The sequence below is a fragment of the Convolutriloba macropyga genome, chromosome 15 (genome assembly GCF_964194025.1).
Source record: "Convolutriloba macropyga chromosome 15, txConMacr16.3, whole genome shotgun sequence".
In the NCBI taxonomy this organism is placed as follows: Eukaryota; Metazoa; Xenacoelomorpha; order Acoela; family Convolutidae; genus Convolutriloba; species Convolutriloba macropyga.
Genome location: NC_134482.1, coordinates 28,327,653 through 28,354,043, shown reverse-complemented (window position 1 = coordinate 28,354,043; position 26,391 = coordinate 28,327,653). Strand labels below are relative to the sequence as shown.

The 26,391-nt window shown below is 34.0% G+C and overlaps 1 protein-coding gene across 2 annotated transcripts in view; it reads left to right on the top strand.

Annotated features, from left to right (window-relative positions):
• Positions 1-16,214: 16,214 nt before the first annotated feature.
• The window catches only part of LOC142354017 (uncharacterized), a 61,124-nt gene continuing 50,947 nt past the window's right edge, over positions 16,215-26,391 (top strand). Inside the window, exon 1 of one of the 2 annotated variants that reach the window (XM_075406277.1) lies at positions 16,215-16,525. In XM_075406277.1, coding sequence (XP_075262392.1) covers positions 16,304-16,525 — 222 coding nt within the window. In that variant the 5' untranslated portion in view covers positions 16,215-16,303. The remainder of the gene's footprint in view (positions 16,526-26,391) is intronic. The other variant, XM_075406278.1, reaches the window with a different exon arrangement.

Genomic DNA, 26,391 nt, shown 5'->3' with positions numbered 1-26,391 from the left:
CATATTAGATGAGTTTGACTACGTCCGTTGAATAAGAGTTGCTAGCTCTTAAATGTGTGCTTCGTTCTGTGACAAAAATACGTCTTGCAAGGTTGAGTCCGTTTTGATGCCAACGAGTTGAGTTCCTCTTTACCGCTGATTTCGCCACGCTGGTAGTACTTATCGAATTCATTTCACGCTATTTTGCACCCTCAAGATTAACGAGGTAGTCAGTATCCAACAGGACTTTGTTTGGTACGATTTGTTTATATCTCTTCTATTGATGGTCATTGTTTGTGTCGCTCATAAAAAATGATCGTCAGGATTTAGCCCTCGGACTCAGTTTCTCCTTGCATGTCTTCCAGTGTAGGGTCATGACTTTCGGTTGGAGACAAATTTGTTTGGGCATTGTCAACAAAAATGCCATAGAGCAGTGAAGATCCCTTTATGCAGGTTTCCGTTTTTCAAATGCGGATTATCATGATTCGTTGTCTTGAGATCTAGAATTCAAGTTTTCGTGTGACTGAATTATGAATCAGTAAAGAAGACCAATCTTATTTTGTCACCTCCGACTCCGCTCATCTTCATTTCCCCATAATTGTCCTCCAAATCCGGAAGAGATAGAAACTTTTTAAAGTTTACTTCGAAAATGTTGTATGAATGAAGAAACTGCTTTAAACTCTAACCATTAAAGGGAGTAAATGCCGCTTTAGAGCGCTGATGAGATACGCCTGTCATTAACGAAACTAGGCAAACAACAAAACCAATTGACAGAAACAAACGTTAATTACGATAAAACTCAAGGTGTTTTTTAAAAAAACACTTAACCAGATCAAAAAGCTTCCCCATCAAACCCAATAACTTTCCAAGTCATAAAAATCATGGTTTATCAACTGAAGCCATTAAATAGGTTGATTTATAATTCCACAGGAAGCCATTGACATCTTTCATTATGCAGAAAATGTCTTAGGACTAGTAAAAGGACCTTAAACACTTTCAACAAGCTATTAGAGATCAAAAATGCTTGTGTATAATTGGGCATGCGTTCAACGCCGACGGGACTTGCTTAATAATTGGGCATGCGTTCAACGCCGATGGACCTATTTCCAGTGTGTTAATGTTACTAGACAGAGAAAATCAAACTCCAATGTGGACAATTTTTCCACACTCCCAAAGTTTTTCAAACCTTGTTAAATCAAAACCGGAAAACTTAACTTGTGAATAACACCGTTGTTAAGATTAAATTTCAATTTTCAGCAGGAAAAAATGTCATCTGTCATAAATGAGAATGAGCTACAAGTTGACAAAATAATGTTCGGTATCATAAAAACCTTTTTCTATGGGCTAAAATCTTTTAAAAGGGTTCATATACACCTCCATACTCCACCATAGGCAGCCATCGAGACCTGTTATTATTCAAGAATATATCATACGACTACAAAAAGGAACGACAAATAAAACAAAAATAATTTTCAATTAATTTTTGCGAGAAAACAGTGTCGAAGCCGTCGAAAACTAAAATCTATCCAATAAAAATATCAGATGTGCTCAGTTGCACGTTTTATCTGCACTCATATTGTGATATGTGGCCTGTCATTTTTGTATTATATTCACAAGACATCAATATTTTAACGAAAACCTCACAAATGAGCAAATTTCCAGAAACCAAAAGTATAGAAAAAGAAAAGAAACCATTTCTTAGAACAGAATAGCGCACTGACGACTAAATTTTTTAGTAGAAAAAGATGGGACCTCTAAGCTGAGAAAAAGCAACACGTTTGCAGAAAAAAAGTTTAAAAAATTGGCAAAAGTTCAAAATTCCAACGTTTTCTAAAAGAATTGTTTCAAAAAGTTAAAAACAAAAATGTTTCAAATAGAAACATTAAATATGTTGTCTCGTAGCACCTTAGGACGCCAATTGAACCTGTAATTAGTGAGATTAAGTCATAACACTACAAAATAATAAATAAAGAACAAAAACAAAAATTTCAAAAAACAAGTTTACGTAAGCATTGTCGGAGCCGTATAAACCCACGAGCTTTCAACCGAATTTACGATATTTTAATTGGGTCTCATTTGTACCCAAATGGGATCTCTTTATAAGTGAGCAATAGTTTGAAATTCATCTCTTCAAATAACGTCCCGGTAATTTACAGAGAAGCGAAAAAGCCAGAAACTTTATAAAAAGAAGGACACTGCACTAAATCATTCGAATATTTTTTCAATAACCCGCGAGTGGACTAAAACTAGTCATTATATTGCACATGCTTTAAAAAAGCATATATTTCATTTGTTGAGATAGAAACTTTAAAAAGTTTATTTGGAAAATGTTATGTGAATGAAGAAACTGCTTTAAACTCTAACCATTAAAGGGACTAAATGCCGCTTTAGAGCGCTGATGAAATACGCCTGTCATTAACGAAACTAGGCAAACAACAAAACCAATTGACAGAAACAAACATTAATTACGATCAAACTCAAGTTGTTTTAAAAAGAACACTTAACCATACCCAAAAAGTTTCCAATCCAAGTCATAAAAACATCGGATATCAACTGAAGCCATTAAATAGGTCAATTTACAACTCCACAGGAAGCCATTGACATCCTTCCTTATCCAATAAATAGCTTAGGACTAGTAAAAGGTCGTTAGATACTTTTGACAAGCTATAAGAGATCAAAATGCTGGTGTATAATTGGGCATGCGTTCAACGCCGACGGGACTTGTTTAATAATTGGGCATGCTTCTCAACGCCGATGGACCTATTTCCAGTGTGTTAATGTTACTAGACAGAGAAAATCGAATTCCAATGTGGACAATTATTCCACAATCCCAAAGTTTTTCAAACCTTGTTAAACCAATACCAGAAAACTTAACTTGTGAATAACACAGTTGTTAAGATTAAATTTCAATTTTCAGCAGGAAAAAATGTCATCTGTCATAAATGAGAATGAGCTACAAGTTGACAAAATAATGTTCGGTATCATAAAAACCTTTTTCTATGGGCTAAAATCTTTTAAAAGGGTTCATATACACCTCCATACTCCACCATAGGCAGCCATCGAGACCTGTTATTATTCAAGAATATATCATACGACTACAAAAAGGAACGACAAATAAAACAAAAATAATTTTCAATTAATTTTTGCGAGAAAACAGTGTCGAAGCCGTCGAAAACTAAAATCTATCCAATAAAAATATCAGATGTGCTCAGTTGCACGTTTTATCTGCACTCATATTGTGATATGTGGCCTGTCATTTTTGTATTATATTCACAAGACATCAATATTTTAACGAAAACCTCACAAATGAGCAAATTTCCAGAAACCAAAAGTATAGAAAAAGAAAAGAAACCATTTCTTAGAACAGAATAGCGCACTGACGACTAAATTTTTTAGTAGAAAAAGATGGGACCTCTAAGCTGAGAAAAAGCAACACGTTTGCAGAAAAAAAGTTTAAAAAATTGGCAAAAGTTCAAAATTCCAACGTTTTCTAAAAGAATTGTTTCAAAAAGTTAAAAACAAAAATGTTTCAAATAGAAACATTAAATATGTTGTCTCGTAGCACCTTAGGACGCCAATTGAACCTGTAATTAGTGAGATTAAGTCATAACACTACAAAATAATAAATAAAGAACAAAAACAAAAATTTCAAAAAACAAGTTTACGTAAGCATTGTCGGAGCCGTATAAACCCACGAGCTTTCAACCGAATTTACGATATTTTAATTGGGTCTCATTTGTACCCAAATGGGATCTCTTTATAAGTGAGCAATAGTTTGAAATTCATCTCTTCAAATAACGTCCCGGTAATTTACAGAGAAGCGAAAAAGCCAGAAACTTTATAAAAAGAAGGACACTGCACTAAATCATTCGAATATTTTTTTAATAACCCGCGAGTGGACTAAAACTAGTCATTATATTGCACATGCTTTAAAAAAGCATATATTTCATTTGTTGAGATAGAAACTTTAAAAAGTTTATTTGGAAAATGTTATGTGAATGAAGAAACTGCTTTAAACTCTAACCATTAAAGGGACTAAATGCCGCTTTAGAGCGCTGATGAAATACGCCTGTCATTAACGAAACTAGGCAAACAACAAAACCAATTGACAGAAACAAACATTAATTACGATCAAACTCAAGGTGTTTTAAAAAGAACACTTAACCATACCCAAAAAGTTTCCAATCCAAGTCATAAAAACATCGGATATCAACTGAAGCCATTAAATAGGTCAATTTACAACTCCACAGGAAGCCATTGACATCCTTCCTTATCCAATAAATAGCTTAGGACTAGTAAAAGGTCGTTAGATACTTTTGACAAGCTATAAGAGATCAAAATGCTGGTGTATAATTGGGCATGCGTTCAACGCCGACGGGACTTGTTTAATAATTGGGCATGCTTCTCAACGCCGATGGACCTATTTCCAGTGTGTTAATGTTACTAGACAGAGAAAATCGAATTCCAATGTGGACAATTATTCCACAATCCCAAAGTTTTTCAAACCTTGTTAAACCAATACCAGAAAACTTAACTTGTGAATAACACAGTTGTTAAGATTAAATTTCAATTTTCAGCAGGAAAAAATGTCATCTGTCATAAATGAGAGTGAGCTACAAGTTGACAAAATAATGTTCAGTATCATAAAAACCTTTTTCTATGGGCTAAAATCTTTTAAAGGGGTTCATATACACCTTCATACTCCACCATAGGCAGCCATCGAAACCTGTTATTATTCAAGAATATATCATACGACTACAAAAAGGAACGACAAAATAAAAATATTTTTCAATTAAATTTTGCGAGAAAACTGTGTCGAAGCAGGCGAAAACTAAAATATATCTATTAAAAATATCAGTTGAGCTCAATTGCACCTTTTATCTGCACTATTTTTCTGATATTTGGCCTGTCATTATTGTATTGTTTTTACAAGACATCAATATTTTTACGAAAACCTCAAAAGTGAGCAAACTTCCAGAAACCAAAAAATATAGAAAAGAAAAAACCATTTCTTAGAAGGGAATAGCGCACTGACGACTTAATTTTTCAGTAGAAAAAGATGGAACCTCTAAGCTGAGAAAAAGCAACACGTTTGCAGAAAAAAGCTTAAAAAATCGACAAGAGTTCAAAATTCCAACGTTTTCTGAAAGAATTGTATTAAAAAGTTAAAAACAATAAAGTTTCAAATAGAAACTTTAAATATGTTGTCTCGTAGCACGTTAGGACGCCAATTGAACCTGTAATTACTGAGATTAAGTCATAACAGTACAAAATAACAATAAATAAAGAACAAAAAGAAAAATTTCAAAAAACAATTTTACGCAAGCACTGGTGAAGCCGTAAAAACCCACGAGCTTTCCACCGAATTTATGATATGTTCATTGGGTTCATTTTTACCTAAATGGGATCTCTTTATAAGTGAGCAATAATTTCTACGAATAACATCCCGGTAATTAACAGAGAAGCGAAAAGGCCAGATACTTCAATTAAGTCGTAGCACCTTAGGACGCCAATTGAACCTGTATTTAGTGAGATTAAGTCATAATACTACAATATAACTTTAAGAACAGAAACAAAATTCCAAAAAACAATTTGATGCAAGCACTGGTGAAGCCGTAAAAACCCACGAGCTTTCCACTGAAATTATGATATGTTCATTGGGTCCCATTTGTACCTAAATGGGATTTCTTTAAGTGAGCAATAATTTCTTCTCTTCGAATAACATCCCGGTAATTAAAAGAGAAGCGAAAAGGCCAGAAACTTCAATTAAGTCATAGCACCTTAGGACGCCAATTGAACCTGTAATTGGTGAGATTAAGTCATAATACTACAAAATAACATCAAATAAAGAACAAAAACAAAAGCTTCAAAAAACAAATTTACGCAAGCACTGTTGAAGCCGTAAAAACCCACAAGCTTTCCACCTGTTTTATGATATGTTCCTTGGGTCTCATTTTTACCGAAATGGAAATGTTTATAAGTGAGCAATATTTTCTTCTCTTCGAATAACATCCCGGTAATAAACAGAAGCGAAAAAGTCAGAAACTTCAATTAAGTCATAGCACCTTAGGACGCCAATTCAACCTGTAATTAGTGAGGTTAAGTCATAATACTACAAAATAACATTAGGAACAAAAACAAAATTTCAAAAAACAATTTGATGCAAGCACTGGTGAAGCCTGAAATTATGATATGTTCGTTGGGTCCTATTTGTACCTAAAAGAGATTTCTTTAAGTGAGCAATAATTTCTTCTCTTCGAATAACATCCCGGTAATTAAAAGGGAAGCGAAAAGGCCAGAAACTTCAATTAAGTCATAGCACCTTAGGACGCCAATTGAACCTGTAGTTGGTGAGATTAAGTCATAATACTACAAACTAACATTAAATAAAGAACAAAAACAAAAGCTTCAAAAAACAAATTTACGCAAGCACTGTTGAAGCCGTAAAAACCCACAAGCTTTCCACCTGTTTTATGATATGTTCCTTGGGTCTCATTTTTACCGAAATGGAAATGTTTATAAGTGAGCAATATTTTCTTCTCTTCGAATAACATCCCGGTAATAAACAGAAGCGAAAAAGCCAGAAACTTCAATTAAGTCATAGCACCTTAGGTCGCCAATTCAACCTGTAATTAGTGAGGTTAAGTCATATTACTTCAAAATAACATTAAGAACGAAAACAAAACTTCAAAAAACAATTTGATGCAAGCACTGGTGAAGCCGTAAAAACCCACGAGCTTTCCACTGAAATTATGATATGTCCATTGGGTCCCATTTGTACCTAAATGGGATTTCTTTAAGTGAGCAATAATTTCTTCTCTTCGAATAAAATCCCGGTAATTAAAAGGGAAGCGAAAAGGCCAGAAACTTCAATTAAGTCATAGCACCTTAGGACGCCAATTGAACCTGTAATTGGTGAGATTAAGTCATAATACTACAAAATAACATCAAATAAAGAACAAAAACAAAAGCTTCAAAAAACAAATTTACGCAAGCACTGTTGAAGCCGTAAAAACCCACAAGCTTTCCACCGAATTTATGATATGTTCATTGGGTTCATTTTTACCTAAATGGGATCTCTTTATAAGTGAGCAATAATTTCTACGAATAACATCCCGGTAATTAACAGAGAAGCGAAAAGGCCAGATACTTCAATTAAGTCGTAGCACCTTAGGACGCCAATTGAACCTGTATTTAGTGAGATTAAGTCATAATACTACAAAATAACATCAAATAAAGAACAAAAACAAAAGCTTCAAAAAACAAATTTACGCAAGCACTGTTGAAGCCGTAAAAACCCACAAGCTTTCCACCTGTTTTACGATATGTTCCTTGGGTCTCATTTTTACCGAAATGGAAATGTTTATAAGTGAGCAATATTTTCTTCTCTTCGAATAACATCCCGGTATTTAAAAAAGAAGAGAAAAGGCCAGAAACTTCAATTAAGTCATAGCACCTTAGGACGCCAATTGAACCTGTAATTGGTGAGATTAAGTCATAATACTACAAAATAACATTAAATAAAGAACAAAAACAAAAGCTTCAAAAAACAAATTTACGCAAGCACTGTTGAAGCCGTGAAAACCCACAAGCTATCCACCTGTTTTATGATATGTTCCCTGGGTCTCATTTTTACCGAAATGGAAATGTTTATAAGTGAGCAATATTTTCTTCTTTTCGAATAACATCCCGGTAATAAACAGAAGCGAAAAAGCCAGAAACTTCAATTAAGTCATAGCACCATAGGATGCCAATTCGACCTGTAATTAGTGAGGTTAAGTCATAATACTACAAAATAACATCACATACAGAACAAAAACAAAAAATTCAAAAAAACAAATTTACGCAAGCACTGTTGAAGCCGTAAAAACCCACGAGCTTTCCACCGAATTTATGATATATTGGGTCTCATTGTACCTAAATGGGATCTCTTTATAAGTCAGCAATAATTTGAAGCTCTTCTCTTCGAATAACATCCCGGTAATTGTCAGCAGTTTTTAAGATTGCGCTTCCTGCAAAATTAAAGGTTGTATGCTATGAAATCATAAATCGTTTAATTTAACCGAATTGTTAGCCAAGAGTGCGAATGAAATAGTTGAGAAACAAGCTCTGTCTTTTAAGTTGAAACCAATAACACTCTTGTTAGCAACTTTGACATATTTTAAAGCGAAATTGAAAAAAAAATTGAGCGAAAACACGGCAGATGTGAACAAAAACAAATTAGATTGGTCAAATGTTCACAAACTTTTAAACCTCAATAAATCCGCGGAGAAAACGAAATAAAAAAAAACTTTTTCTATATTTCACTCAAACGACACCGCTCTTAATTCTCTTCTATGAAGATATCGATTGGCCAAAATAAGCTGAGCAGAAAAAACCAGTTGAGGATATTGTTCCTCCCACTTCAACGTGGGTCGGAACAATTATACGTAGGCTGGGCAACTAAGTATATTTTGAGGCATCCGCAACTGGCATCAACTCGTTTAGCGACGTTGTGTCTCATTGGGCATGCCAATTCTATTTGCAAAATAAGAGATGTAGATTGAATTGGTTTTCTATTATTATTTTTAAATTGACTTGGTACCCGCGATGCGGGAATCGCTTTGTTAATTAATTACATCAACCAGACCAATTAATTGGATACTGGTAGTATTTAAAGTTCACAGCCTTTAATTTCAAAAGAGTTCACCTGTTTCCGAAATAACACTGTTGGTCATTTCCAGTCAAAAATTGAGATGCCATTTCGCTGGGTGAGAACATTTGCATGTTTCACAACTCGCAAAACAAAATACTCTTCCAATTTGACCGATTTGGTCCAATTAAAATTTGTCCTCAAAAACTGCTTTGCTGCCGAATGGTTACTGCGTGGTCCCTTGAAAACTTTCCAATAATCATCAAACTTAAGAGCAGTATCACAGTTATAAATTTTGTTCAGCATAAGATCATTTTGAACCAAAAGAAAACTGATTGGCATTAAATTGTTGTAAATGAGGCTCTGATTGTATTCGCTATCGGTACAAAATTTCTTGTTCAAAGCACACTTGAGCGCTCGTCTTTGCATCTTTTCTAGTATTTTGCAGTTTGGCCAATTCTAGAACCATACATTTGACGCGTAAAGAATCAATAAAATGTTACCTTTTCATAAACTTACTTTTTCTCTCCTCTTTGTAGAAAAGGGAACGTTTCTCTTCAAGAAAAAAGCTTTCGTTGTGCCTTCGATAGCCGCGCATTAATATGACTGTACCGTTTCAATTTATTAGTAATAATTATACTAAGATCATTCACCGAAGATTTGCATGTAATTTCTGTATCATCTGCTTACAAGTGGACACTAAACTGATTTACATCAAAACATATAGCTTCAAACTTTGCATTGTTGAATTCCAACCTGTTTTCTTTAAACCATTTGATAGCATTGTTTAAATCATTTTGTAGCAAAAATAAATTTATTTGACTTCCAATAATTTTTGTGTCATCGGCAAAAAGATATGTGCTCTTCTCCGTTAGAGATGGAAGGTCGTTAATGTACACAGCGAAAATAAAAACCGCAAACACTGAACCCTGTGGACCACCACTCGTAACAATTAACTCTGACGAATACTCATCTTTAACATAAACGCACTGAGTTCTATTTGATAAATAATCAGCAAAAATTTGAGAAACTGGTTGTCAAAACCAAAATGCATAGGCTTCAACAAAATTGCATTGTGATTTATTGTATCGAACGCCTTTGCAATATCGAGATAAATGCTTAAAGCAGACTCTTTAGCATTCAAACGACGAAAAAATTTTCCACAATACTGGAGAATTTGAGTGATTGTAGAATGCTTGGACTTAAATCCATGCTGGCGATTTTCTGAATTTTTCAATAAACTATCCCTAAATTTTTGTATACAACTGCTCGAAAATTAAGGAGAGCGCTCACAACATTGAAACTGGTCTGTAATTTTTTATTTCAATTCTCGACTCTTTTTTATGCAGCGGTTTAATCATTGCTTTCTTCCACCGCTTTGGAAATTCTTGCTGATTTATAATTTTGTTAAATATCTCAGATACAACTGGGACAGTGGCAGCTGAAAAAGTTTTCAATAAAATTAGCTGCAGTTTATCGTATGACTCAGAACCCGAATGACAACTAAGGATCATTGATTTTATTTCACTGTTAGTGAAATACATATCTTCTAGACAAATTTTGGGGTCTGCTGAAGCGAGTGGCACTGAGAGAGGGCTCGTGTCTCCTTTGAAAACAGATGCAAATGTTGATTGAAAGCATTGGCAATTTTCAACGATTCAGAAATACTGTTTCCAGCAAATTTTATGTTGTTTGGCTGATCAGGAATACGACGAAAACTCTTAATATTTTGAAAAACTTCTGTCAAATTTAAACCTGCAAACGAATTCAGATATACTGTTTTATCTAGTTCAAGTGAATCAGCTAAATTTTTTTCAAGTCTTTCAATTATCGTGTTGTCTTTTTCGCGTCGTCTAGCTGTATTTAGAACATTTTCTGCGTGAATAGAATGGGACGAAAAGTAATAAGGAGCTTCCTTTCGCCTTCTAGTTTTCCAAGGATTAAATGCTATACAGTAAATGTTGATTTCATCATAAAAATTTTGAAGTGTGTGGTTTATATCTCCGGCTGAGGCATCAAAGTAACTGAATCTTTCAGCAATTTTGGGAAGATCCGCTTTTCGGAATAAAACCATTTTGATTTCTCAACCTAGCTGCTCGAAAAATTTACTTCAGCGCTATTCATGTGGTGATCGGAAAATGTCGAATGGATCTGAGCAAAAGAAAGTGTCGGGGAAAATTGCAAGAAAGCAATCTTTTTTAACGTTTTTGTCCTCTGAGAGAACAAAATCCTTATTTTCGAGAAACCTAGCAAAACGTTTTCTCATAGGCATTATTACTGCTCAGAAGACTCCAATCAATTCCAGGAAGTTTTACAATACCTAATATGAGCACATTGATGAGATCTAAATCGTTTTTAGAACTTTTTCATGAGCCGAACTAATAATGTCGTGTATATAGGCATCAAAAAATTCTACTTCTAAGCGATAAATTGAATCATGAGGTGCATTGTAAACATTTATAACAATTATTGCCTGCTCTAATTTGCAAAAGGGAGCGGAAGTTGCAAAGTCAACAGGAGATTTTGCTTGGAATGTTTCACTGTGAACATTAATTTCTGTTTTGAAGCCAAGTTCAACTCCTCCATGGCTACGATTACATCGGTCAATTCTACTAACTACGCTATAAAATTTTGAAATAAAGACACATGTGTGATCAACTCTCGGATCAAGCCAGGTTTCGCTCAGGCAGATATGGGGTTTATGAACTTTGAGATGAATATCAAGGCTAATTCTTCAATTAATTTCCAGCAAGGATCTGCAGTTTAAGGACGAGATTTTGATGACTGGTAGTTAGGACGTATGGGCGTTTTGATCTGTAGACGTTTGCACAATATTAGGGTTAAAGTTTTCAACATTAACTTTTCCCTTATAAAATAACTCTTGACCCTTAATGGAGAAACTGTTTTTTGTAGCCAAAATTATCAGATTTGTCTTCTGCTGATATAGTGTATTTATTTTTTGTAGTCCTCAACGTAGAGAACTTTTTTACGACAACTCCACAACCTTTTTACTTCAAAACAGATGGGAAGATCGTTCTGAAAGTCCAAGCATTATCAATTTTCACTACAAAAGACCTGTTCTTCTCGTTTACTAGTTTCCCTAATCTGAAGCAGTCATGAATTACATTTTCAGCCCCACTATTTGCTCGAAAGTAGATACTACTTGTTTTTTGTCTGCATTCATTGCTTCAATTCTCGAGATCTGGTCCTGATTCTCCTGTATTCCAACAATTATTAGTTTGTCGCTCATGTTATTTTCTGATTGTTGTTTATATTGAGATTTTGCTTGGCTATTTTTCTTCAAAGAACCCACGCTGCTCTTTAAGTCCTTGATTTCATTTTGTAGCTGCTCAATTTTTGCTTCGCAAGAGTTTTGTTTCAATTGGTTAATATCGTTTCTGATTTCAGACAATTCTTGTTGAATTTGTGTATTAAGTGATTGAATATTATCCGACAAAGAATCCGTATCGGCTTTTGTTAGTGGAAGTTGACCTTTCTGCTCACAATTTTCACAAGACCAACTTATGCCCTTAATTTTTCCCAAAACTGCCAAAATGCTGTTTGGTAAATTTGAGCAGAAATAATGAAACCACGTTTTGCAGGATGAAAATTGTACACAGAAACTATCACAGTTTTTCTGGCAGGGAAAATCTAATAAACTGGTGTGTGCATTAGGCTTTGCTTTTTTGTTTTTGTCATCATTAGAATTGCATAAAAAATGGGCGTTGGGAAAAAGTTTCAATTGTTTTCTACAGGCAACAGCCCCAGAAAACTTTTTTTTTGGGGGGGGGGGAGAAGACCATTCCGGAAATTTGAACAAAGAATAGGTACGATCTCAACCGGAGAACTGATAAGCACTTTTGCTATCCCCCGTAGACCCAAATAAATTACACTTGGATCTATTCTGTTTCGCCCCCCCCCCCCACCAGTGTTTTTTATGACCCCCACTTACAAATTTAATTATGTTATATAGCACGTTGCTATGTAAGAAAATAGCACGTGCGCCTGGGGATCATAAAAAATTTATGCTCACTAAACTGGGGGGGGGGGGAAACAGAATAGATCCTTACACTCCACTTGCACTCCACACAACAGATTGTAACAGAGGTGTGTAAGTTTTATTGAATAAGAATGCTCAATTTTCAGGTTCAAGATTCCATCAACTCAGCAACTTAATTTCGTAGAACGTGCAACGCTTCTGTCGTTTCGTCCTCAAAGCAAGGATAAACTGGTAAAGCCCTAAACTGGGTTACTAAGTGTCTGATCTTTGAGATCTACTGGTCTCTGAGGCGGTATGATTTCTTGATTTGAAGGAGACTTTCTGGGAAGTTTGGACCTCAAAGGCTTTTTTGCACCCCCTCCCACCCCACCAAATCCCCGCCTCCTGCATCCTCGCATGCACTCAGTAAGGCTAACCTCCTTATTAAGCCAGAGCTAGCAAATTTAAGAAAGCCAACCCCAATATTGTACCTTGTCTAGATATCTTTAGAAAACTCTGCTATGCTCAATGTGCAAAAGTTCGTTGTCACGGCTTCCGAGATAAACAAAAATGAATTATATATATATATATATATATATATATATATATATATATATATATATATAAAATTGTCGAACATTTTAATTTTGAGAATTATAAACAAATCTCTAGTGAGTATCAACGATAGCTTGGCATTAATCAAAATGATTGCGTTTGTTATGGGACTATTTTCATGTAGGTGTTGCTCAGCTCACTGTTCTATAACCTCTTATAACCGTTTAAAACGTAAAAATTGTAAAAAAAACTACAATGATTGATTTTAATAATAATAATAATGAATTTAACCAAAACTTGGTTGCACCAAGCTTAGTACGTCCCTAACGGGGCTTGAATTTGGTTTCCCTCAAACACTGTCCATCCATATGGGTACAATTTGTAATTAAAATTCTTCTTAGCTAAATCAAATAGATATTCTTTGACTTCTTTTTTGAATTTGTGAGGACTTGAATATGGGTTATAGTTGGGAAAATCACGCGCCAGCGACATCGAATTGTTGAAGTTTTTAACTCGTTGGAAAAAATTTGATCGGCAACGCTGGCGATTACATTCGTTTGAGTATAAAAATATTTTCTCGTTTGATCGTGTTTTCGGATGTCCATTCCTTATTTGCCAAAATTGCTCTGCCTCAAGTGGAAGTTTTCTTGTCAAAATTCTGTTCAAAACTACGAGATCCAAAAAGACAATTTGATATGTGATCGGAGTAAATTTACTGATCGAAGACAATCATTGTATTCTTTATCAGTAAAATGACTGTTTGATTGTATCCATTTTAAACTTCTCTGAAGCCCTTCCATTTGCCTGACGATAGTTTAAACTGGCAAACCAAACATTTGATCCATAAAACAAGATTGATATAATGTAAGTTTTGACTAGGTTGCATTTAACTGACAATTTTGTTTCACTTGGAATTGATCTCTTTAGATAAGCAAGCTTCTGATTGGCTTTTCGTAGAACAAAACTTAAATGATAGTCCTATGACAAATTTTCGGAAAAATATATGCCCAGGTCTTTGAAGTGTATTTCCTGTGGGATGTTTCTATGGCTGGGAAGACGCAAAATTTGCTTGTTTTGATTTTTACGTAAGGAAAATTGCAAGTTTTTAAATTTATCGAAATTGAAGTTTAACCGATTCTCCTTGCTCCACACAATAGCATTTTCAATATCTTTTTCCAGCTGCATTTTATTGTCTACAGTGCTGACGATTTTTGTGTCATCCGCGTATAAAAAGCACTCATTGACAATTATTTCGGGTAGGTCATTTATATAAACGGAAAAAAGAAACACAGTGAAAATTGACCCTTGAGGCCCACCGCTGGTGATCGGTCGAAAGTCCGATTTTCCGCAAGATATTGCAACTCTCTGTTGTCGATCTGTTAAATATGACGCAAAAAACCTCAAGAAAGCACTATCAAATCCCATTCGACATAATTTTACAAGTATGATGTTATAATTGATGGTGTCAAAGGCTTTTGCTATGTCTAGATACACTGTCATTGGCATTTTGTTGGCTTCAAGTAACTCATACAACCTGTTGCAGCAGACAAGTAATTGAGTGATGGTTGAACGATTTTTCCTAAAACCATGTTGCTCTACGCAAAGCTTTTGTTGCAGAAAGATTGAGAACTGTTTATACACCATACGCTCAAATAGTAGTGACAAGGAGCTAAGCATGGAAATCGGTCGGTAGTTTTTGATATCTAATTTGCTACCACTTTTGAAATGGGGTCGTACATGCACTTTTTTCCACAAACTGGGAAACTCACATTTGCTAACACAGCAACTGAAGATAAACAAAAGTTGATTCGAAATGTACGGTAAAGCAGATTTCAGAAATTTTGGGCTGATTCCATCAGAAGAGTTAGCACCACTACGTATGTTTTTGACTTCCTCGCTCATAGCCGCTTTGCTAAACTGAATGTCATCAAGAAATATTTCTGGACTTTGATTAAATGGAATAACAACTTCAGTATCGTCTTGAACAAAAACAGAAGCGAAATAATTGTTTAAACAATCTGCAATGCTCTTGTACCCAAAGACTTCTTTTTCCATGTACACCATTTTCTCTGGAAGAGGTGGTTGTTTTGTTATTTGTCTCATCAATTTATATGCATCGTTTGTTGACCAGACCTTGCTTTTTTCAACGAAATTTTTCTTGTCATTATTTAGAGAAATGGATAATTCTTCTCTAAGTCGTGAAATTTTCTCTGCGTTTTGTGTATTTTTTAAAGCTGTTCTGAGTTTATTTTCTAAATGAATACTGTTACAGGACATGTAAAAAGGTGCATTCGTTCTTCTAGATGTTTTGAGTGGAATTGCAATAGAAGACGCTACTTCTTATTTATGGTAAAAGGAGTCGACAATATTATCAACTGAGTCAAATGAAGACATTGGAAAATTAAAATTGACTTTCTATAAATATATTTTCAGAGGAATTGTTAACCGAATTGTATAATGTGCAAAAGAGATGCTGATAGCTTGGAAGCTTTGAAATACTTAGTTCCAGTCCTCCTACGATTAAATTCTCTCAAAATACAACTAATTACCCCAGTATCAAAAATTTTCCCCCAACCAGTATCAAAAGACAACTCCGAAAATTGGTCGCCCTAACGTAGTCGATTTATAAGTTGCGAATCTGTACGTAGGATATGACTGAAGTGAAGATGTTATTTTCAACGCATTTGTCCTTTCACTAAAATAGCGTATGTTTAAAGCGGCGTACAATCTATATTCTAGAAAAAATTCCTCTGAAACAGACAGTACTCGCTAAGAATTGCGAAGGTTCAAAATCCTTTCGATGCTATTTTGTTACAGTAATGAACGTTTTTAGTAAAACCCCGCGATACTCACGTCACTTGAGATCAAGATCTTGATTTCCTTGACATCTTTATCAGGCACGTAGATCTTTCAATGTCAAAACCGCTGTCAAGATTGTGCTCGAAATAGCATGTCACTGAGTTTGAGTAAAAATGCAACGTATTTGACTGACCACTGTTTTCAAGTAAAGATGTTTGATTACTAAAGTTTAAATAATTGAAAGAACCCAATTGTCCTGTTTTCAGTTGAATATTGAATGTTTTGAATTGGTGTCTACTTGTCTAGTAGTAGCCCAGTTGTAGTTCTCACTGTTAGATGAGGAGAGGGTGGTGGTTGTCATGCCCAGTTGGAGATCGAGGTGTTCTAGACTACCCCTGTGCAGAGCATGCAAACTGCCCTGCAGCCAACTAACTGCTCCCATTGTAGAGTTCCCCCTCAATAGAGACCTTCTCTGTGTATGTGAGGGCTGCTGTTCTCCTCACTTTGATCAAGTCCACCACAGGGAGTCGGAAGAAGATAGCGATTGTGACTTTGTGTACGAGAAGTTTTGTCAAGTTCAGGTGAGAGAAAAATTTCAGTTCTTGTGCGATCATTATTTTTGTTCTATGCCATTCCTCTGTACGCCCTTAGGGATCGATCGGAGTCTTTCTATTCGCTTTTAATACCCAAAATGTATTTCAAATTTTTCCTATACTAAATCTGTTAAAAAAGATAATTTTTTGTCAATTTTAATATGACACTTAAATCAATTAAAATTACGATCTGGCCAAACTACGATGAAGTGCGTATCATTTTTCCAACGATAGAAGAAATTTTATGCTAGCCTGGCTTTGATTATTTGTTCTGTCAGTTTTGCCGATTAATATCTTCTGTGGAGGTATACAAGTGTATAGAGATATCACAAAATGGATATTAAATTAAAAAGCTGTTTCAAACTTATTGAAGTTAATGAATTCTTTTTTAGTTTGAAAAATTGATGATAATTCATTTGCAAATGCAGTAGCAGTTATTCTGATGAACTACGGAGTTTTTTCCTACAGCATGAACAGAAATATGGTAAGTCAGGAAAACTTCTCGTTGGCAATGGCACCAAAAACAATTGTAGGCACCGTTGTTCTCTAAATGTCAGGATTGTGTACAAACTTCCGAGCTATGAAAGAAATGTAATTCCAACATTGTAGAAGTCCATTTGGAAAGAACGCGGAAACAATATGGGAATTGAATAGAGGTGATTCTGAGTAAAAATTGTGGAGAAAGGAAAGGTTTTGAAAGCCAAATATTGAGCTGAGAAAACTTACAAAGCTTAAAATTAGGAATGGAATTAGAAGTTTAGATGAATGGAATATCGGATGCAATTGACATCTACAGGAAGTTGAGAAAAATCTGTAGGTACTCTGTTTTGGAGCGGTTCACGTCCCAAGTTCACGTCGGCTATTGTTTTTGTTTTTTGTTGGAGGAAAACTTCACTACAAACATGAAATTAGAATCGTCCCTCAGTTAATTTCATGAAGGTAGGGTAACCGGTTGACCGTTAAGTTGTTCCCTTTAATTTCAAAGATAGAAACTTTAATTTGTTTGTTGACATCTTGGCAGAAATTGAAGATTCGTTGACGGTTGAAGGTTTTATATATGAGGCTGTTAATAGTGTGTACATTTGATTGTGACGATATTTGACGTATTTGCGATAATCTATAGGGTTGTTGACTTTTTACTTACATGACATTTGTTTGAGCACAGTCACGCTATTTTCCAATGTGAATGACCTTAATGCTGATCGTCTCACGTAAATGGGATTATTGTTGAGATCGATAAGAAGATAACAGTTGATGGAAAGGAGAGCATTCAAAGGGTACTTTCAATCAAAGCCCTATCCATTTGTGCACGGTTGTCAACATATTTATTAACTATCCTTATTACGTGAATTTTATACATGAAGTGAAAATAGAACTCGATCTACCTCACTATCGCCAAATCAGCAGTGCCTTGTATTCACAAGTTACAGAATCATTCAGGTATGAAGAATCAAGCTCAAATGGAGCAACAGATACCAAATTTTGTATGCCAGTTTTTGTGAATTTCGCGATAATTGTACTAATTGAGAGAGCGCGGGCCACCACATGGAGTATCCTGAACTTCAACCCAGTGAATTCTGAGAACACAATCGACATCGTTATCCACAGCCAATCAAAGATGAAGTTTTACATGTGAAACCACGTAACTAGCAGTAGAAAGCGCTTGAAAAATCAACAATAACCATTTGAAACTCGGTAATTTTGTCTCTAATAGCCACACTGCGATAGCTGGGGCTATAATTGGCCTTCTCTTGTTTTTTTTTGTGGTCAAGATTTTTGTTAAGACAATATGTCGTGAAAACCACTTCAAATCTGCTTTTGTTGAATCATTCATGAAATTTCAACTAAAGTGCGAGCGTGACGTCATTTCTCGCTCTTAGTGGGGTGAGTTTTTTGTTCATTCTCATGTTCAAGTTTTTAGTCACACGTGACTTACCTCACTCTCAAAAATGACTTCAAGTGAATGTGTCTATCTAAATGAAGGTATTTTGACTGCAGCTTATAGAGGCAGCAATAACTTACACAGATTCTTAATCAAAATATAACATCTCATCCGTAAACAAAAAGAGTAATTTTTTGGTCTGTCTTTCACTGTTTTTTTAGACTGCAGATCTACAAAGCTATTGCGGTTTTTTTGGCAATCTGCCAGCTATGTTTTTGAATTGTCTTTCGTTGCCTATCAACGCTTAATTCACTCTCAAGCATTAAAATAGTTGTTATTGTGTTTTGTTTCTGTAAATCATTTTATTGATTGTACAACACAAATTAACTTGAATTGTTTGAAAGAATTAACAGAGTGAAAGAAGCTTTGTACGAAGTACATTAAGTTTCTTTTACTAAATGCTACAAGTTATAGACTAGTTTCGTATTGGTGTGATTGAGACCAGTTTAAGTCTCGAATTGCGTTATAACAGCGAATCTTTAAAAATTTCCTAAGGCGCAATTTATTGACTTAATCCTGTTCAATAATTGACAGAGCGGTCTGTTACTGAGGAACTAAATTTTGGATAATTTGATTTGTCGAATTAAAACTTGGGTTAAAACTTAACAGGAACCCAACCAAAATCCGATTGTTTCAACTTCGAGTTTTTTTGATATTCTGATCGAAACAAATTATTGAACAGCAAAGCTGAACGATTTGTTATTGGAACTAATTGAGTAAGAAAGCAGCAATCTTAAGTGTAGGGGATATACAGTTCACAAACTTTAACTGCAAAAACGTAACATCCGGAAAGATTTGAAACCACTTAAAGGGAAGAGGTGGTGTAAAGCTTTCCTCGCATTGATAGGAGAGCTGCCGTCACCATTCTCTTTTAAATTCAATATAATTCTCTCATTACTGTTCAGATGGAATCTGTTTTGCCGAGAAAGCGGAGCATAATGGAGAATGCAGAACATTGTCGCTAAAAATAGACAAACTGAATTACTGTTTTTTGTTAAACAACCAAGCTTGCAGAAGTTGTGCGTGGAGCAATTTCACTGCTTCAAATATACCCTAATTCTTTGATTCCAAAGTTTTGCTGAAATGTCTTAATCAAAAATATAAACAGATGTCAATATTGTGAAAGAGTTTTCTCTTGTCCACATTGTTTAGCCCAGGGGTGAACGGCTATATCTTTCACCCATCAACATTTCAATTGACTTGATAGCTTCCTTCCAATTCATTCTACCTGTGCTAACTGCCGTGTCCTGTCTTCCATTTAAAATTAGCTCTTAAATAGGCATTTTGTGGTGAACAAAATATCTTTTTGATTGGATGACACGCATAGCATGAATAATTTCATTGATGTTTCTCACCATCCTCGTCGGAATTCCCATTGTTTCAGATGCAGAGGGATTGTCCGCTTATTAAACTCATGGATTTAAACCTGAAATTTTATCTGAGCTTAACATAACTTCTCTTCAGAATTTTTGTTGGGGCTTCCCCATTTGGCCAAATGTTAAAGCCGAGGTTTTCAATAAAATAAGCAAACAAAGTCAAGGCCAAATCGAGCAGTGAAAATGGAATCGCTTGACACGCAAAATTTAGTGATTACATTCTATCGAAGCCCAATTGATTTGTTCACTCTTGTCAACAAATATGCTTAGTAACTATCATTAGTATTTGATTATTATAGATAAACTAAACCTGAAGCTCAAACTCGAACTACCTAAACTATCGGTAGAACAGTATTAGGATGTATATACGACTTGAACAATTTATTATAAAATTCTATCAGATTCTGTTTGATTGGCTTGTGAAACAACCGGTTGTTGATACAGAACATACAATACTTTACGTGGTTTACAAACTTCCCCTGACATCTGATTTACAATAGAAAAAAGACGTTATGAAAGGTTTTATATATGAGTCTGTTAATAGTGTGTACATTTGATTGTGACGATATTTGACGTATTTGCAATAATCTATAGGGTTGTTGACTTTTTACTTACAGGACATTTGTTTGAGCACAGTCGCGCTATTTTCCAATGTGAATGACCTTAATGCTGATCGTCTCACGTAAATTGGATTATTGTTGAGATCGATAAGAAGATAACAGTTGATGGAAAGGAGAGCATTCAAAGGGTACTTTCAATCAAAGCCCTATCCATTTGTGCACGGTTGTCAACATATTTATTAACTATCCTTATTACGTGAATTTTATACATGAAGTGAAAGTAGAACTCGATCTACCTCACTATCGCCAAATCAGCAGTGCCTTGTATTCACAAGTTACAGAATCATTCAGGTATGAAGAATCAAGCTCAAATGGAGCAACAGATACCAAATTTTGTATGCCAGTGTTTGTGAATTTCGCGATAATTGTACTAATTGAGAGAGCGCGGGCCACCACATGGAGTATCCTGAGCTTCAACCCAGTGAATTCTGAGAACACAATCGACATCGTTATCCACAGCCAATCAAAGATGAAGTTTTACATGTGAAACCACGTAACTAGCAGTAGAAAGCGCTTGAAAAATCAACAATAACCATTTGAAACTCGGTAATTTTGTCTCTAATAGCCACACTGCGATAGCTGGGGCTATAATTGGCCTTCTCTTGTTTTTTTTTGTGGTCAAGATTTTTGTTGCGACAATATGACGTGAAAACCACTTCAAATCTGCTTTTGTTCAATATAATTGGCCTTCTCTTGTTTTTTTTTCTGGCCAAGATTTTTGTTAAGACAATATGTCGTGAAAACCACTTCAAATCTGCTTTTGTTGAATCATTCTTGAAATTTCAACTAAAGTGCGAGCGTGACGTCATTTCTCGCTCTTAGTGGCGTGAGTTTTTTGTTCATTCTCATGTTCAAGTTTTTAGTCACACGTGACTTACCTCACTCTCAAAAATGACTTCAAGTGAATGTGTCTATCTAAATGAAGGTTTTTTGAGAGCAGCTTATATAGGCAGCAATAACTTACACAGATTCTTAATCAAAATATAACATCTCATCCGTAAACAAAAAGAGTAATTTTTTGGTCTGTCTTTCACTGTTTTTTTAGACTGCAGATCTACAAAGCTATTGCGGTTTTTTTGGCAATCTGCCAGCTATGTTTTTGAATTGTCTTTCGTTGCCTATCAACGCTTAATTCACTCTCAAGCATTAAAATAGTTGTTATTGTGTTTTGTTTCTGTAAATCATTTTATTGATTGTACAACACAAATTAACTTGAATTGTTTGAAAGAATTAACAGAGTGAAAGAAGCTTTGTACGAAGTACATTAAGTTTCTTTTACTAACTGCTACAAGTTATAGACTAGTAGTATAAAAAAGTGACTAGAACCTCAACGGGGGGGGGACGGACAATTACTGCAGCGTGGCAATCTACAACGGGGTGGGACATTTTGAGGTGGCCATCTACAACGGGGTGGGACAATTTGATTTCAAATTGTCCCACCCCGTTGTAGATGTCCACCTCAAAATGTCCCACCCCGTTGTAGATTGCCACGCTCCAGTAATTGTCCGTCCCCCCCCCCCCGCGTTGAGGTTCTAGTCACTCCTCCCCCCCCCCCGTTGTACCCCTGGTCAGCCCTGGATTTTTTTTTCAAAATTTTCGTCTCTTTTAACTTTCGGGCTGATTTTAACTTTGTGCAATTTGTTTACAAGCTTGACCCAGTTTTTTTTATCACTAATTGTTTGCTGCGAGGTCTGTTTGTTTGTTTAGAACAGTGATATATATTAAGCACTGCTATTGCTAGCATTGCGATTACATGTTTATTGTATGATAAAAGTATTCAGATGCAGTTTTTCATATTTGAGAATTTACCGCTAATGGGCGTCGACACTTTTTTTGAAAATTTTTGAAAAATGGGGTTGAAAAAGTTTTTTGCGTTTTTCCGGCTTTAATCAATGTGAAATTGTGTGAAACATGTTTTTTGAGTAAAAGAAGTTGTCGGAAAAAATTTTTTCAAAAAATGAAATTTTTACCTTATAGAGGGGTCAGAACTTGTAAAAATTTTTGAAAAATAGGGTTGAAAAAGTTTTTTGCGTTTTTCCGGCTTTAATCAATGTGAAATTGTGTGAAACATGTTTTTTGAGTAAAAGAAGTTGTCGGAAAAAATTTTTTCAAAAAATGAAATTTTTACCTTATAGGGGGGTAAGAACTTGTAATAATTTTTGAAAAATGGGCTTGAATTTTTTTTTTGCGTTTTTTCGGGTTTAATCAATGTGAAATTGTGTGAAACATGTTTTTTGAGTAAAAGAAGTTGTCGGAAAAAATTTTTTCAAAAAATGAAATTTTTACCTTATAGGGGGGTGAGAACTTGTAATAATTTTTGAAAAATAGGGTTGAAAAAGTTTTTTGCGTTTTTCCGGCTTTAATCAATGTGAAATTGTGTGAAACATGTTTTTTGAGTAAAAGAAGTTGTCGGAAAAAATTTTTTCAAAAAATGAAATTTTTACCTTATAGGGGGGTCAGAACTTGTAAAAATTTTTGAAAAATGGGGTTGAAAAAGTTTTTTGCGTTTTTCCGGCTTTAATCAATGTGAAATTGTGTGAAACATGTTTTTTGAGTAAAAGAAGTTGTCGGAAAATTTTTTTCAAAAAATGAAATTTTTACCCTATAGAGGGGTCAAAACTTGTAAAAATTTTTGAAAAATAGGGTTGAAAAAGTTTTTTGCGTTTTTCCGGCTTTAATCAATGTGAAATTGTGTGAAACATGTTTTTTGAGTAAAAGAAGTTGTCGGAAAAAATTTTTTCAAAAAATGAAATTTTTACCTTATAGGGGGGTCAGAACTTGTAATAATTTTTGAAAAATGGGCTTGAATTTTTTTTTTGCGTTTTTTCGGGTTTAATCAATGTGAAATTGTGTGAAACATGTTTTTTGAGTAAAAGAAGTTGTCGGAAAAAATTTTTTCAAAAAATGAAATTTTTACCTTATAGAGGGGTCAGAACTTGTAATAATTTTTGAAAAATAGGGTTGAAAAAGTTTTTTGCGTTTTTCCGGCTTTAATCAATGTGAAATTGTGTGAAACATGTTTTTTGAGTAAAAGAAGTTGTCGGAAAAAATTTTTTCAAAAAAATGAAATTTTTACCTTATAGGGGGGTGAGAACTTGTAATAATTTTTGAAAAATAGGGTTGAAAAAGTTTTTTGCGTTTTTCCGGCTTTAATCAATGTGAAATTGTGTGAAACATGTTTTTTGAGTAAAAGAAGTTGTCGGAAAAAATTTTTTCAAAAAATGAAATTTTTACCTTATAGGGGGGTCAGAACTTGTAAAAATTTTTGAAAAATGGGGTTGAAAAAGTTTTTTGCGTTTTTCCGGCTTTAATCAATGTGAAATTGTGTGAAACATGTTTTTTGAGTAAAAGAAGTTGTCGGAAAAAATTTTTTCAAAAAATGAAATTTTTACCTTATAGGGGGGTCAGAACTTGTAAAAATTTTTGAAAAATGGGGTTGAAAAAGTTTTTTGCGTTTTTCCGGCTTTAATCAATGTGAAATTGTGTGAAACATGTTTTTTGAGTAAAAGAAGTTGTCGGAAAAAATTTTTTCAAAAAATGAAATTTTTACCTTATAGAGGGGTCAGAACTTGTAAAAATTTTTGAAAAATAGGGTTGAAAAAGTTTTTTGCGTTTTTCCGGCTTTAATCAATGTGAAATTGTGTGAAACATGTTTTTTGAGTAAAAGAAGTTGTCGGAAAAAATTTTTTCAAAAAATGAAATTTTTACCTTATAGGGGGGTGAGAACTTGTAATAATTTTTGAAAAATAGGGTTGAAAAAGTTTTTTGCGTTTTTCCGGCTTTAATCAATGTGAAATTGTGTGAAACATGTTTTTTGAGTAAAAGAAGTTGTCGGAAAAAATTTTTTCAAAAAATGAAATTTTTACCTTATAGAGGGGTCAGAACTTGTAAAAATTTTTGAAAAATAGGGTTGAAAAAGTTTTTTGCGTTTTTCCGGCTTTAATCAATGTGAAATTGTGTGAAACATGTTTTTTGAGTAAAAGAAGTTGTCGGAAAAAATTTTTTCGAAAAATGAAATTTTTACCTTATAGGGGGGTCAGAACTTGTAATAATTTTTGAAAAATGGGGTTGAAATTTTTTTTTGCGTTTTTTCGGGTTTAATCAATGTGAAATTGTGTGAAACATGTTTTTTGAGTAAAAGAAGTTGTCGGAAAAAATTTTTTCAAAAAATGAAATTTTTACCTTATAGGGGGGTCAGAACTTGTAAAAATTTTTGAAAAATGGGGTTGAAAAAGTTTTTTGCGTTTTTCCGGCTTTAATCAATGTGAAATTGTGTGAAACATGTTTTTTGAGTAAAAGAAGTTGTCGGAAAAAATTTTTTCAAAAAATGAAATTTTTACCTTATAGAGGGGTCAGAACTTGTAAAAATTTTTGAAAAATGGGGTTGAAAATTTTTTTTGCGTTTCTTCGGGTTTAATCAATGTGAAATTGTGTGAAACATGTTTTTTGAGTAAAAGAAGTTGTCGGAAAAAATTTTTTCAAAAAATGAAATTTTTACCTTATAGAGGGGTCAGAACTTGTAAAAATTTTTGAAAAATAGGGTTGAAAAAGTTTTTTGCGTTTTTCCGGCTTTAATCAATGTGAAATTGTGTGAAACATGTTTTTTGATTAAAAGAAGTTGTCGGAAAAAATTTTTTCAAAAAATGAAATTTTTACCTTATAGGGGGGTCAGAACTTGTAATAATTTTTGAAAAATGGGGTTGAAATTTTTTTTTGCGTTTTTTCGGGTTTAATCAATGTGAAATTGTGTGAAACATGTTTTTTGAGTAAAAGAAGTTGTCGGAAAAAATTTTTTCAAAAAATGAAATTTTTACCTTATTGGGGGGTCAGAACTTGTAAAAATTTTTGAAAAATGGGGTTGAAAAAGTTTTTTGCGTTTTTCCGGCTTTAATCAATGTGAAATTGTGTGAAACATGTTTTTTGAGTAAAAGAAGTTGTCGGAAAAAATTTTTTCAAAAAATGAAATTTTTACCTTATAGAGGGGTCAGAACTTGTAAAAATTTTTGAAAAATGGGGTTGAAAATTTTTTTTGCGTTTCTTCGGGTTTAATCAATGTGAAATTATGTGAAATATATTTTTTGAGTAAAAAAGTTGTCGCAAATTTTTTTTCAAAAAATGAAATTTTTACCCTATAGAGGGGTCAAAACTTGTAAAAATTTTTGAAAAATAGGGTTGAAAAAGTTTTTTGCGTTTTTCCGGCTTTAATCAATGTGAAATTGTGTGAAACATGTTTTTTGAGTAAAAGAAGTTGTCGGAAAAAATTTTTTCAAAAAATGAAATTTTTACCTTATAGGGGGGTCAGAACTTGTAAAAATTTTTGAAAAATGGGGTTGAAAAAGTTTTTTGCGTTTTTCCGGCTTTAATCAATGTGAAATTGTGTGAAACATGTTTTTTGAGTAAAAGAAGTTGTCGGAAAAAATTTTTTCAAAAAATGAAATTTTTACCTTATAGGGGGGTCAGAACTTGTAAAAATTTTTGAAAAATGGGGTTGAAAAAGTTTTTTGCGTTTTTCCGGCTTTAATCAATGTGAAATTGTGTGAAACATGTTTTTTGAGTAAAAGAAGTTGTCGGAAAAAATTTTTTCAAAAAATGAAATTTTTACCTTATAGAGGGGTCAGAACTTGTAAAAATTTTTGAAAAATGGGGTTGAAAATTTTTTTTGCGTTTCTTCGGGTTTAATCAATGTGAAATTGTGTGAAACTTGTTTTTTGAGTAAAAGAAGTTGTCGGAAAAAATTTTTTCAAAAAATGAAATTTTTACCTTATAGAGGGGTCAGAACTTGTAAAAATTTTTGAAAAATAGGGTTGAAAAAGTTTTTTGCGTTTTTCCGGCTTTAATCAATGTGAAATTGTGTGAAACATGTTTTTTGATTAAAAGAAGTCGGAAAAAATTTTTTCAAAAAATGAAATTTTTACC